The 13731-nt window shown below is 42.3% G+C and overlaps 4 protein-coding genes across 5 annotated transcripts in view; 2 read left to right on the forward strand and 2 right to left on the reverse strand.

Annotated features, from left to right (window-relative positions):
• LOC118425587 (glycine N-acyltransferase-like protein 3) overlaps positions 1 to 2879 on the forward strand; it is a 10294-nt gene extending 7415 nt beyond the window's left edge. The window contains exons 2-5 of the mRNA XM_035834530.1: positions 173 to 310; positions 722 to 821; positions 1387 to 1528; positions 1672 to 2879. Of these exons, the coding sequence (XP_035690423.1) occupies positions 173 to 310; positions 722 to 821; positions 1387 to 1528; positions 1672 to 2086 (795 nt within the window). The 3' untranslated portion in view covers positions 2087 to 2879. The remainder of the gene's footprint in view (positions 1 to 172; positions 311 to 721; positions 822 to 1386; positions 1529 to 1671) is intronic.
• Positions 2880 to 4543: 1664 nt separating this feature from the next.
• On the forward strand, positions 4544 to 7183 carry LOC118420632 (glycine N-acyltransferase-like protein 3). Its single transcript, XM_035827498.1, has 5 exons — positions 4544 to 4812; positions 5422 to 5559; positions 5818 to 5917; positions 6057 to 6198; positions 6326 to 7183. Exons 1-5 carry the CDS (start codon positions 4720 to 4722, stop codon positions 6735 to 6737), a joined length of 885 nt encoding a protein of 294 aa, XP_035683391.1. The 5' UTR covers positions 4544 to 4719; the 3' UTR covers positions 6738 to 7183.
• On the reverse strand, positions 6782 to 9556 carry LOC118420615 (leucine-rich repeat transmembrane neuronal protein 2-like). Its single transcript, XM_035827462.1, has 2 exons — positions 8816 to 9556; positions 6782 to 8534 (listed from the first exon to the last, which is right to left on the reverse strand). The coding sequence occupies exons 1-2, from the start codon at positions 9203 to 9205 to the stop codon at positions 7449 to 7451; spliced, it is 1476 nt and encodes a 491-aa protein (XP_035683355.1). The 5' UTR covers positions 9206 to 9556; the 3' UTR covers positions 6782 to 7448.
• A 95-nt stretch (positions 9557 to 9651) lies between these two features.
• On the reverse strand, positions 9652 to 13577 carry LOC118420627 (vasorin-like). 2 transcript variants are annotated; one of them, XM_035827486.1, is made up of 3 exons: positions 13246 to 13577; positions 10855 to 12017; positions 9652 to 10561 (listed from the first exon to the last, which is right to left on the reverse strand). In XM_035827486.1, the coding sequence occupies exons 2-3, from the start codon at positions 11994 to 11996 to the stop codon at positions 10303 to 10305; spliced, it is 1401 nt and encodes a 466-aa protein (XP_035683379.1). In that variant the 5' UTR covers positions 11997 to 12017; positions 13246 to 13577; the 3' UTR covers positions 9652 to 10302. The 2 variants fall into 2 exon arrangements, with proteins under 2 accessions (XP_035683379.1, XP_035683368.1); XM_035827475.1 differs by having other exon boundaries at positions 13163 to 13575.
• Between the last annotated feature and the right edge of the window lie 154 nt (positions 13578 to 13731).

Genomic DNA, 13731 nt, shown 5'->3' on the forward strand with positions numbered 1-13731 from the left:
CAAGTATGCAAATGATGTAGACATTTATAGTCACACTCACACGTAAACAAGTATGGCATATACTAATGTATGAACCTAAGGACAAAGGTAGTCAGATGTGCAGGGAGGGGGTACCCTATTTTGCACACTTGCTCATAAAAGATTTGGGTCTTTTCGCCTCATACAAACACAGTTGTACTGCACCGCTCTGCATTACCTGGATGGTAAAATCCCTTTGGACATGACCTTTGAAGTGGACAGGTGGCCAGACTACACCGCCGTCCTGTGGACTCAAAAGGATGATGAAGTCTCTGTGCTATCATTTGAAAAGGTATTTGAAATATTGACTGAGAAAATACTGTAAGAATATACATTTATTTTCGTGGGTTATTTGACAGAACAAAAAGCTGACATCATGCAAGGAATCGTAAAGAGCAATATTCTAGTACACCAAGCTTATGTATCAGTGGTATGCTTTTATGTCCATACTTATCGTGCATCGAAGTGGTTGTGAAAATCCTAAGGGGTTTCTCTTTATAATATGCCTATGTGTATAAAAGATAGAGCATATTTGGTCCACAGGCCACATTCCTATTCAGTTCAGGAAACGTTATATCTGACGCTGTCAAACAGTCATGTACTAATGTTAATGAGTCAGATTCTTGAAGAGTTGGAGGCAGGATGTCCACATCAGTAGTAAAGTAATAACATGATTTCATTTGCCTTCCCTTTTTTCTACCAGGATTGTGTTAATGTATCTTTGTACTGGACCAATGAGGATGGCCTAAGACAGTTGTTGACATTAACATCTGTAGACTGGACTAGGCCACTTTTGTTCATGGGTAAGTCTTACTCTCCAAGCAGAGGTTCGGTTACGGCTGTTTTTTAATGTGTTTTTAGGAGTATTATTTGGCTTTTTATTTTTTCTGTTTTCTTAATGTCTTCTTGGCCAGAAGACTCAAAAAGCAACATAAAATTGAAAGGCTGATAAGAATGACTAAAAACACATTAAAACAGCCGGAGCCCCCCCAAAAAACAAAAAAAGCACATAGAGAAAACAACCGGAGTCAAATACACGTAAAAACAGCCGGTGCCAAACCTCCGCTTGTAGAGTACGTAAGTCTGGTGATTCAATCGTCCATCCTATCGTAGTGCATTTGTTCTTCATCTTTACCACATTCCCGGGATACTGGAATCATCTTTACAGCATCGGTATTTTTCATTATATCAAATTGAGGTTACTGACAGTTGAGCTGTACGTCATGTTCAAAGGTTGTGTTTTTTCCTGTTGGGTTTCAGTTCGTTCTGATGCACAGTGAGCAGGCAAGTAGAGGAAATGGGCATTCATGCACAAATTGTTGTTATTGTACTTAGATCAATGTGCACCAAATATGTTGGTTGTTTCAGCAATTCCCCTCAGTGGTTTGTCTGTACTGAAAGAACACCTGGAGTTACAGGGTGTTCCATGCCCTCCTGAAGAGGATATTTACCTCAGTGACACTGTCTACTACCTGCATGAAACATGTCCCAGTATGGACAAAGTGAACGGGTAAGTCTGTAACGTTACTACGTCAAGCATACGTTCAAAGTTGAAGGTTATAGTGTTCTGTTCCATTCCACTTTGAGGGTGCTAAAAACATAACAATTGTTCAAGAAATTAAACAATTCCATGACATCCTTCTTAATCCCCAGGACTGACGACAAGATGACCATAGCACCACTCAAACCTGAGCACAGCCAGCTTGTCAGCAGGACCTGGCTACATGGGAACACTCCTGAAGCTGAGAGACATATTCACTATCAGATCAGCACCTTCCCCTCAGCCTGTGTGTATGATCAAGAGGGAAACCCTGTGTCCTGGATCCTGTTCAACTATTATGGTTCACAAGGGGTTGGATACACAATACCTGATCACAGAGGGAAGGGCTACTTTCAGCTGGCTTCAAAGTACATGATTAACACCTGCCTTCAAAAGGGATTTGTGCCATTCCTCTTTATTGAAGACTACAATGAGCAGTCAAGGGCCGTTCACAAGAAACTGGGGTACTCTTGGGTGGAGGCAGGGAGGTGTGCATATATCTTTCTCAACAGAAACAAGTCATCTTAGTGCACTTGTTAGATGGAGACCTTAATCATTTTGAAGACATTGGTAGAATATTATTATTACACTGTTACAATGTCTTATGATACAGTATTATAATACCTATTACAGAAGGGTGCTAAATGTAATTCCCCTATTAACCCTACTCCTTCAGTAAGTTGATCAAGTACAAGGTTGTTTTAAACATTCATCAGTGTCAGGCTCACACAAATAGCAACAACTGTGATTGACACATTTGACAAATGTCTTACATTTTGTACCTTGCAACAATTCCTGATATCTCTGACTCTTTCACTTATCTCGGTCATGTAATCGCATTTAATCGACGTACTGAGCGGTGAGTTACCACTTACAATATTGGATGGTTATATACTTTCCCCCCAGCCTGTGTGTATTACCAGGATGGAAACCCTGTATCATGGATCCTGTTCAAATATTATGGTTCACAAGAGGTTGGCCACACACTGCTGGAGCACAGGGGGAAGGGCTACTTTCAGCTGGCCTCCAAGTTCCTGATCAGCGCCTGTCTTCAGAAGGGATACCTGCCTTTTCTCTTCATTGAGGATGACAACGAGCATTCAAGGAACATGCATAAGAAACTGGGGTACTCTTGGGTGGAGGCAGGGTGTGTGCATATGTCTGAACAGAAACAAGTCAGTTGTGTCATAGCCCACTTGTTGCAACCTTGCATTTGAAGACCGTAGAATATCAAGCACTTTTCCCCATTTGTCCTACTCTTTTGTGTGTCAGGTGCACACTGTTGATATACATACATCAGATTAAATATTGATTCACCAGGGCTCTGTGTCTTTATTGTGTTATAGAATAGACAATTAGATGTACATAGACTGTCTGGATCTTATCTTCGCCAATCCTCTTGCTTTAGTATGATAATTCACATATTTAGTATTGATTAGGCCATGTTGATTTGATTATATGGATGACATCCTCCGGGAACTTCAAAACTGATGCGAGCGAGCGAATAAAAAAAAAAGCTTGGCCAAAAAAAAAAAAGTTGCCTCCAATATGAAATCAAAGTGGCCAGGAAGGTTTAACATAGGACTAGACAGACACAGTATGGTATACCAACAGTTAGGTGTAGGGACCAGTACATTATACGGGTGCAAGACATTTTTTTTCTTCTTGGACCAATCCGAAAAAAAAAAACAGACCTGGAAAAAAAATCAGAGGAACAGGTTTCGCCAATTACAAAATGGACACACAATGTCGGCAGGCATTTGGGGTCTTACGGGGGCCAAGAAGACAACAAGAGGAAGTCAAGTAGAGTTTATAGTCAATTGTAGCAAGTTTCTACAGTCAAAGGTACAGAGACAGTTAGCCTTTATCACTTGGAGATGGGATTTTTGAATGCCAGTAGGAGTCCAATAATCCACCAAACAGATTCCTTTGTAGCAAAACTGACCAATTACCATTTTTTTAGTATTGCCAGACTTTCTCAAGTTTCCACAGACAATCAGGTCCAGATCCGGACCTGAAAATGATCCTCTGGACCAGAACGGGACCTTAATTTTCTGTACTGGTACCTCCCCCTACCAACAGTAGATTTTTTTCTTTCTGTCCTTTCACATCTTATTCTTTGACTTTAGATTTATTTTGGCATTCTATGGCATTTAATAGACTATGATTAGTTATCTGTGTTCTGATACTTTTTTTTCAATCTACAGAATATTTGTGCTCATTTTACAGTTGCTTCGCACAATTTATTGTGTGGTCGAAAACTTTTTTTTTTGTGGAAACGGCCGAAAATTGGTGCGAGCGCTGATGTCATCCATATAATCAAATCAACATGGCCTTATGCATAAACAGAATGTAACGTTACCTATTTGTTTATTCGTTTGACATTACAGACAGCCAAGGTTGCCCAACAGGCCGTAGCTATATCAACCTTGGGAGTTAAGTAAAAAACAAAAATAAGAAATAGAAAATACATTAAATAACATGCATACATAACTTTTACATATCATTTTACAAAGTATATGCTCACTGTAATTGACTGTTTAGCTAAACAATTTTGGCGTCGTAAGTAACTAACTCTATTACGCTTCGGTTTATTTGTATATATTGTTTGTTGTCCTAAGGTTGTCTGCTACTGATTATTACACGTATTGCTCTGTTATTCATGTAAGTGGGCCCCCTTGGAAACCAGCTTCTAATAAGCTGAAGGGGCCACCCACCTGTCTGAAGATTAATAAATAAATAAATTAGTCTTTAAAAGAGTGAACGGGTCCCCAAGAGAGATCCTGGCTTTGGTTTTGAATAAAGAAAAAGTAGAAGCCGTCGGGTAGATATTGTTCCTTTTATAATCTACACATTGAAATCAATCTCTTTTCATCTTATTGCTCACCTGATAGACAGTGCGAACTTTATTTGATATATCATCGACATGCATTGTCACGCCGGACCTTTTGAACCAAAATAATTTCATCACCCGCCACTTGGTCCCATGGGTCAAAGGTCACTTTTCTGCCTGCGAGCTTGATCTCGGACAGTTTGACCTCCTTGTTTGGTCAGCATAACGCTGTACACAAAACACACCTCTCGTGATAATCATAGTAAAGTTTAAAAAGTAACCAGTGACTTGGACTTGCAACACCTAACAGTCGGCGCCCGTGACCGAGATGGCCCGGAGTTTGTCAGGTTCAGAACTCAGACAGCTGGTGGACTCACTGGTGCTGGACTGTGATGACATGGCGTCTCATTCTAAAGCAATGGTAACGTTACCGCTACTTTTCATCAACGTTTCTATTAAACTTGTTGCTTCGTGTTTCTATAACGTTACATGAATGTATGGTGCTTTCGGCAATTGATAATTTTTTTTATCGTGTTTCAGATCTGTATCGGGTTTTACCTCTTAAAAGTATAACGAAGGGGGTTTTATCGAGTAATATGGGCCCCCTGGCCAAGTTGTGTAACTGGCAATTAGGTTTATATAATCATGAATTTCCATTTGCCACGAAGTTGCGATACCTCACTGTACAGAAGAAGGGTCTTTGGTTTTATACTCGGAGGCTACTCCATTGCACAAATGAGCTTTCATGTGATGCATTTATTGCACCAAACTCTCATCGGCATAAATAGCCATGTGATGTAAGGATTTTTATTTGAACTGTTCATTTTTGGCGGCGCCCCAAGGGCGAGGCTTATAGTATAGTATTGTGTGCAGTTTGTACGATAATGGTTTAAAGGCGAATACTAAAACACACCAACAACAGCAAATGTACAATTTAATACACATAAACCATAACTTGGTCACTATTTTCATTTTTTTTTACATTGGCAATCTTCTTGCACGTGAAAGTGCACATAAAAGATTTTGGACTTTGTACTGCACTGCTCAGCATTACCTGGATGGTAAAATCCCCTGGGAGATGACATTTGAAGTGGACAGGTGGCCAGACTACACCGCCGTCCTGTGGACTCCTAAAGACAATGATGCCTCTGTGCTAGCAGTCGAAAAGGTAGATTTCAATTAAGTGCAACATATGTGTTCTTGATCGTTTCAGCATTTCCCCTCAGTGGTTTGTCTGTACTGAACTGATGCCTTTGTGTATAATAGAGCAGCTCAATGGTCCATAGGCCACTTCCCTGTTCAGTTGGGTATATCTGACACTATCAGAATCAATCAGTCAGGTACTCATTTGTTAGACTCTTGAAGAGGTCCACTATCAGTAGCAAAGTAATAACATGCGTTCATTTGCCTTCCCTTTTTCTACCAGGATTCTGTACATGTATTTTTGTACTGGACCGATGAGGATGGCCTCAGACAGTTGTTGACATCAAGATCTGTTGACTGGACCAGACGACTTTTGTTAGTGGGTAAGTCTAATGATTCAAACATGTCTATCTTATTGTAGTGCATTTGTTCCTCATCTTTTCTACATCTTCTCAAAAAGAGAATGGCCAAAACTTATTGTACTTGATTGAAGTGCAACATATGTGTTCTTGATTGTTTCAGCATTCCCCCTCAGTGGTTTGTCTGTACTGAAAGAACACCTGGAGTTACAGGGTGTTCCATGCCCTGCTGATGAGGATATCTACCCGTGTGACACGGCCTACTACCTACATGAAACATGTTCCAGTGCGGACAAAGTGAATGGGTAAGTCTGTACTACATCAAGCAAAAGTTAACATTATACTTAGTGATCTGTTCCATTCCACTTTGAGAGGTGCTAGGATATTGTGAAAGAAATTAAACATTCCATGATATCTCTTCTTAATTCCCAGGACTGACAAGGTGAGCGTAGGACCACTCAGACCTGAGCACAGCCAGCTTGTCAGTAGGACCTGGCTACATGGGAACACTCCTGAAGCTGAGAAATATATTCACTATCAGATCAGCACCTTCCCCTCAGCCTGTGTGTATGATGAAGAGGGAAACCCTGTATCATGGATTCTGTTCAACTATTATGGTTCACAAGGGGTTGGCTACACACTACCAGAGCACAGAGGGAAGGGCTACTTTCAGCTGGCTTCCAAGTACCTCATTAGCACCTGCCTTCAGAAAGGTTTTGTGCCGTTCCTCTTTATTGAAGACTACAACGAGCCCTCAAGAATCATACATAAGAAACTGGGGTACTCTTGGGTGGAGGCAGGGAGGTGTGCATATATCCATCTGAATGGAAACAAGTCATCTTAGTGCACTTGCTGCAGACATTAATGATTTTGAAGACATTGGTAGAATATTGTAACAAAATCTCTCATGATACAACTTTACAATACATTAATATCAGAGAAATGTGCTAAAGGGATGTACTTTCCCTAACTATCAGCCCTGCTCTTTCAGTAGCTTGGTCAAGCATGAGGTTGTTTTAAACATTTGTTAGGCACATACGAATGGCAACAGCCTTGATCGACACAATGGACAAGTACATTAACTTGCAACAGTTCACATCACAGAATCCCATGTAAATGCATTGAATCAAATTATACATATAATTCGTGGTAAGCTACTTCATACATTTTTCAAACTATTATGTCCTAGACTCTCAGCACCTACAGCAAATGTGCTCAATTCATAATTGCGTATATGAAAGCTATTTAATTTCTCTGTGATATGTATGCTGGAGAAATAAATTTCGAAAACTAACTTCCTGGGGTCATTTTAAGATTCCCAACCCAGAAACATATTGATAATTCTGTGTTGATTCTGTGCATATCAGTGCATCAATTGAAAAAATGCCATTTAAGATTGACTGATGAAGATTTTATCAATTCATATATAGCCCCGAATAAAATAGAAAATAATTGCTTGTTATTTCTTGTATATCATTTTCTCTTCTTGTCATTACACATGACAAGTCATCATCAGCTCTCAGTGCAAAATCCGCCCATGACAAAGGGGGCCATTTCAAACGTTTTCGTACCGACGTTTTCTATTCCTCCAGAACCGGTCACACCCAAATACGGTCACCACCATCGCAATTACTGTGACTGTCACCGCTACCACAGCTACCCAAGTTGGCAACCCGTCGTTGTGAACAATGGGTGTGTCGCATGCATCCCCGGAAAACCCCTGGCGGCAGGTACAGTTGGGCTGATGATGAGCTATGTGGCAGTCACCGAACACGCATGCCTCAGGTGGGCAACTAAACCACCACTGGCCTCCTTCATACATGACTTGGTCCCAGTCGTAACGGACACTGCCGATGTGCAGCCACTGGAGAGAAGTCAAGTTCAAGAGCACGGCAGGATCCCACGTGTCGAGCTGATGGTCGTCCAGACCCAGATCGGTCAGATTCGTCGGCCCCACGAACGTGTCTTCAAACACAGTTTCGATAGGGTTGTAAGCAACGTCAAAGAAAGACAACCGCTGTAGCTGTATAAGTGTGCCCGCTGGGATGGTCTTTATCGCATTTCTAGATAGATCTAGTTTTGTCAAGGAGTGCAGTTCGTCCAGAGCCGGAGGAGATATGGTTGTGATACTGTTGTGTTGCAGATGGAGTTCTGATAGGCTTGTCAACTGTCCGACAGGTGGAAGCGAAGACATGTTATTCGCGTGCAAGTCGAGGAATAACAATGACGACAAGTCGTCAAACACCCCAGCCTCTAGGTTCCCTATGTTGTTTCTAGACAGCCCTAAGTATCTTAGTGCAGTTAGGTTCGCGAATGTGTCCACGAACAGCACCTGAATTCCCGTCTCAGAAATGTCGATCTTCTCGAGGTTTCGGAGATTCCCGAAGAACTTGTCTGGTAGTGACGTCATGTCTAGGTTAAATCTCAAGGAGAAAAACTTCAGATTGTCCATGCCTTTCAACATGTTCGGAGGTACACTGTCAGACATGAGCCCATTCACCTGGAGAACCATCATTTCCTCCGCTCCCTCAAACATCCCCGCCTCCAAACCAGCCACGTTCTCAAGTCGCACTGACTCCGTTGTGTTGGGCAACATGAAGTTGGTAGTATTGATCGGTCCGGAACACGTCACTGTTTTCACCTGGTTAATGATTACAGAACAGCAAATATTGAAGAATTGAATGTTGTGTTACTGTGCTGGGCAAAATACAGTTTACAAACAGCTGTTTTAATACACGTAAAGTCGATCCTTCATAAATTCGACATTTTTCAGAGGACGAAATAGACTGAGTTCAATACAATTTGATGTAACGTCAGCTTCCGTTTCATCCGCCCGATCTAGGTGTGTAAGTATGCAAATGTTGCATCGATCATACAAGGAACGGCATATCTGTTGACATACAATATACACTGATAGCCTACCTGTCTGTGCAAGAAGTCATCCCACTTTGCAATACACTCGCACTCTCTGATATACGTTCTTGGACAATGTACATCCCATGGTTGTGGCTCCGTGGTCGTAACAGATCCCCGTACATCTGAGGAGAGGGAAATTACCAACAGAGCTATATCGATAACCAAAGCTCTCCACATATCTGTCCCAGTCGTGCGTACTGTCGATGGAAAACGTTCGGGGTACGTGTTGTCCGAATGTGTAGTCAGGGCGAAGAAAGTATCATTTCTCGACGTACCACGGCTCTTGTGGCAGCTTCCAAATGACCTTTCCAGTTTTATTAGGTTCAAAGTCCAATGGGGAGAATGGAACACATGAGACAGGGCAGCTGTGTTAACAGCAACGTCATTACGTCTCATTACCTGAGGTCATTATGTTAGGTTCACTGTGCAGACGAGACACGGACAACCTGGCCAGGTTCAATATTGAAGTTGAAATAGCATGGATGTAGATAAATAGGACACAGTGTTTACACAGGGAGCCAACAGGGTCGTCAATAGTGATATTAGGGCGGTGCTGTCACAAACAAAGAGTATATGTTGACACACACTTTCACCGGGTAGCTGTAAAACAGTTTTAGTATAACATGATCAGGGGTAAATTTGTGCTGATTGAATTCTTAAATTTGCTGGGTAATACCAGGGCAGCTAAGGATGCTGGCGCTTTGGTTGTCATGCCTGGCTTAGCCTTAGAAGCTTATTAATTGGTACTGATTACAACACTTCGAGTGGTAATAGCTCAGGTTGTAACTCATGACATGATCTTGTTATCATAGAACAAAATACACTTTGCTATATATTCGATGTACAAGACACATTTTATTATTATTTTATACAGCGAAACAAATTAATCCTCCATCAATGGCCATCGGGACCTGTTCAATATTTTGCAGAAGTCTGTTTTGCCTATTCATAAGTTGTTCAGGCCTTCGCCTTTTTTGCACATACACATTTCAGTTAAGCGTCACCGCGTCTAGCATTGTTCAAATATTATCATCTACACAGGTTTCACTCAAATTTTCATTTTGAAAACAACTAGCGAGTACAGCTTTAAGGTTTCAAAGCAACACTCTCTTTAATTATGTTCTGTTCTAAAAAGTGCTGTTCTAAAGTATGCGTAGTAAGTAATGCGGAGAATTCTGTCGACACGTAAATCCAAAGTATATGACCGTTGTTTTGTGGAAAATATCCTTATCACAAAGAATACCATAGATAGTATCATAAGGAAAGTACTAAGTAATTGCAATAGATTTTGTTTCAAGCCTAACTCAATTCTAGATGCCTATCTGGGTCGGTGCCGTTGCACGTTTGACAAGGCACCACTGAGATCGAAACGTATGTGTAGATTGTAGCAGTTGCATTTACCGTCCACGAACTGTTTTTGTTGTGGCAGTAAAGGAAAAGGCACTACTTCCAAGGAGCCGTCTTCACTTTGTGAAATGCCCGACAAGTAAGCATCACATTTCTGGGTCCTCATCTGGTTTCGACTGCATGAAGTCGTCTTCCTCCTCAGACTCAGGTTCCAGGATGATAGGTTTGGGCTTGGGCGGAGGGGGCTCCGGCTTCTTCTTGGTGGCCGCCCGGTAGATTGGAATAGCCACCGCCACCAGGATAGCCAGTATCACCACCACAATCAGGAACAACAGGCCGGGGTGGAGGCTCTGGCACGTCGCTCCCGCACGTGGGGTAGGACACTCACACTGTTGTCGGTGCGCACTACAAAGTGGGCAAAAACAAAGCGAGAATCTTCTGTCAAATGATGATCTTGAAATGAGTAAAGGACATAATTCTAAGATGTCTTAGTAGTCGTACTCGTTAAGAACTAAAGCTATACAAAGCATGTTCCACCTACTGTAAAATTGTGGGCGACTTCGACATTCCTTCAAATTTCGAAGCACACTTCTTCGCGGGTTAGATCACTACCTATAGGATACAGGACGTATTGTACCAAAAATGCATAGGCCACAGTGTCCTTACATGAAAAATGATTAAATGTGAGCTGAAATTACCTGACGAAACAGATGCCGTCATTGATACACGGGTCCTCTGGACAGACGTCGAAGTGCCACTTGCCCTCGTAGTGCAGGGCAGCGTCCCACACGTGCGATGTACTGTTCCCTGGCGCTGAGTGGACCTCCAATGTCTCCAGTGACTCGATACTCAACAGCACGTCTGGGTCCCAGCTGTTTAGCTGGTCTTCGTCTATTTCTAAGTGACGTAAGTTGTTAAGTGGCTTGAAGAGCTCCTCGTCTGGATTTTTCACCCCACTAAATTGGAGCAGGAGAGTCTGAAGGTTCCACTGATAGCTAAACGTGTCGCTGGGGAGATTCGTTAACTTTGGGTTGTTTGCTAAATTTAAGTACATAAGCCACTGAAGGGGCTTCAGTAGACCCTCTGGCAAGTTCATGTCCACGGCCCCTTCAAGATTGAGAGTGTCCAGTCGACCTAGCCCGCGAAAGGAATTAGGGTACAACTTGTTGATGCTATTACCTTGCAAGTACAGTTTGTCCATATATTGGGCACCGACAAATAGGGACGGTTGAATCTCCTTCAAATTGTTCTCGCTGAGATCCAGGTACCCCAATGCCCTGAAAGGCTTAAAAGCGTTTTTCGGAATACTTGTCAAGTCGGGATTTTGAACTATCTCTAGGATGATGACCTCTGATGTTGAGATTCCTTGAAACACGCTCAAAGGTAGAGTGTCCAATCCATGTACCTTGATACGGGCTGACTCCGTGGTGCCTGGATACTCCTCCGGATATGTCGAGCCGGTACTCCAGAACTCGCATCGGAGGTGCCTGACCTTCATCTCCAAGTAATGGTGCCATCTTTTGGTACAGACGCAGTAGCTCGGGCACGTGATCTCCCATGGTTCGGCGTCGTCGGGTCTCGTAGGATGCGGCTTGGTCGGCAGGAGTCGCCTGAATGGTGTTTGTGTTGGGGCAGGGGCCGCCGGTTTGACAACCACTGGTTGATCGACGGTCGGCATGACCATTGCTGTGGTTGCAACTGGTTCCGCCAGGGGCGGTACTGACGTGGACTCTGACAAGGGGGATTCTGTAGAGAGATCATCCTCCTGTGCAACATTCTGCCTGACGATCAGAAGGAGGTGATATGCTGTCGTCAGGACCACAGCAGACGAAGGCCACATGTTGTCAACTCTTGAGTTTTTCTGAAAAACAAACAAAAAATGTGTTCTTCGCTATAGGAAAGAAACCCCAGTGTAGTTATTGATTGCAAATATTACAAAACCAAAACGGTGGTAAAGAAAATACTCCAATTCATTTCGCAAACAATTTTATCATCGGTGTCACGTTTCTGTTACAACGTCGGGACGAACTCTGAACTCGAGCGTACCGGAGCATACTTCATAGAATATTTACGTGAAAGGTTCATATTTGTCTGAACATTGCCCTTCTAAAGGGAACTGTTCATGCTTTTTATTCCAAGGTTTCGATTTTTCAGGTCGTTTCCAATAATGATGCCCGTAAGATTCGAACAGCAAACACCTCGGGCCTTTCCTAATGTCATCAGATAAAGCGCTTCTTACTTCTTTATTCATGTTACATTAATGACAAAGATCAAATAAATCACCTTTTTTTAAGATGTTCTATTGTGACCTCCGATTACGTTTGTGTTAGTCGTTCTTACACGACTCTGATGTCTGGACTATGCAATGAAAAATTGCAACACTGTGGTACCGTTGTATTCGTGTAGAGGTCGCGTTTCTGTCTTCGACTTATATTTATGGCACTCATACAGCACAACTGATGTTAGGTATTGCTGCTATCTCCCTCCTATTGCCATTTTTCACACAGATACGCTTATGTTACCACTATAAAGGGACTCCCATCAATTTTATCTATGGCACATTCACGCGACATGACCTCTGTGTGTGGCCGGTATGCTCTGATGTTGGCCATTCCTATTAAAAACAGTGTCTTCAAAGAAAAGGTTAAAAAGATGGTTTTCATGTCATCCATGCGAAAGGATTTGTCCGTTTTACGCCACAAATTTTGATTTTATAATCACCGACTTTCCAGAAAATGTGGCACAGAAAAGTTGAACCCTTGTTATATATTTGACCATTGAACATGTTATTCGGACGAAAGGTGATCCAGAGATACCTAAAGAAATGTAAAAACTTATCTGGTGCTTTTAGGGAATGACACGCGTTCTACGCGGGAATAACTCTGAATACATTCTTAATCGAGTGCCCTGGGGCCACTCTAATGACCTACTACTGTCGGAGAGAAAACATGCGGCCAATGTTCGCACGAAATCATTACAGATTATTAGATTCCAAATTAAACTTACCGATATAAGACCAAGGTTGTGCAAAGTCAAAGACCATGCGTCGACAAACCTAGACGTCAGACCGCTGGATAAAGCTGACTTACTTAGACATCTTCAGCCATGTCCTGGCATAGATTCCTGCGCTGACACACCGAAACCAGAATACCCCGGGTCCCAGGTCGGGTGCTAATATTTCTACGGTGGCCAAATATAACTCCGCCACACTGTATATTCTTGGAGAGACATTTCACACTTTCTCCTGAGCGCTCGGGGCGCCATCCGTCCACATTTCACCCGCTGGTGCTGAACTGTGCAACGTTGCCTTTACTTATGGTTAATTTCTCTCGCTTCATGGTGCTAAAACAACGTAATGTGTCGGAGACTAAACGCTATGAAGTATGCATCCGCTAAGCGGTAGAATCCATTATGGTTCTTATAACAACATAGCTGACATGATTTCCATATTTCTGTTTGTCCCACCCATGATTTAGTCTCCACCAGCCTCCATTGGCTTCTAAAAAAATAGCAGAAATTGGCTAAACAGAGTGAATGATTTGCCAGGTGGGTTAGCTGCATTAGAATTACAAATC

Source organism: Branchiostoma floridae, chromosome 1 (genome assembly GCF_000003815.2).
Source record: "Branchiostoma floridae strain S238N-H82 chromosome 1, Bfl_VNyyK, whole genome shotgun sequence".
Taxonomy (NCBI): domain Eukaryota; kingdom Metazoa; phylum Chordata; class Leptocardii; order Amphioxiformes; family Branchiostomatidae; genus Branchiostoma; species Branchiostoma floridae.

Excerpts from the sequence above, each read along its gene's own strand:
- LOC118420632 (XM_035827498.1), top strand. The coding sequence starts at position 4,720 with ATGGCCCGGAGTTTGTCAGGTTCAGAACTCAGACAGCTGGTGGACTCA. Across the intron at positions 5,918-6,056 it reads CAGACGACTTTTGTTAGTGG|CATTCCCCCTCAGTGGTTTG; the intron begins GTAAGTCTAATG and ends TGATTGTTTCAG. Across the intron at positions 6,199-6,325 it reads AGTGCGGACAAAGTGAATGG|GACTGACAAGGTGAGCGTAG; the intron begins GTAAGTCTGTAC and ends CTTAATTCCCAG.
- LOC118420627 (XM_035827486.1), bottom strand. The coding sequence starts at position 11,996 with ATGTGGCCTTCGTCTGCTGTGGTCCTGACGACAGCATATCACCTCCTT. Across the intron at positions 10,562-10,854 it reads GACGGCATCTGTTTCGTCAG|TGCGCACCGACAACAGTGTG; the intron begins GTAATTTCAGCT and ends CCCACTTTGTAG.
- LOC118420615 (XM_035827462.1), bottom strand. The coding sequence starts at position 9,205 with ATGAGACGTAATGACGTTGCTGTTAACACAGCTGCCCTGTCTCATGTG. Across the intron at positions 8,535-8,815 it reads ATGACTTCTTGCACAGACAG|GTGAAAACAGTGACGTGTTC; the intron begins GTAGGCTATCAG and ends ATCATTAACCAG.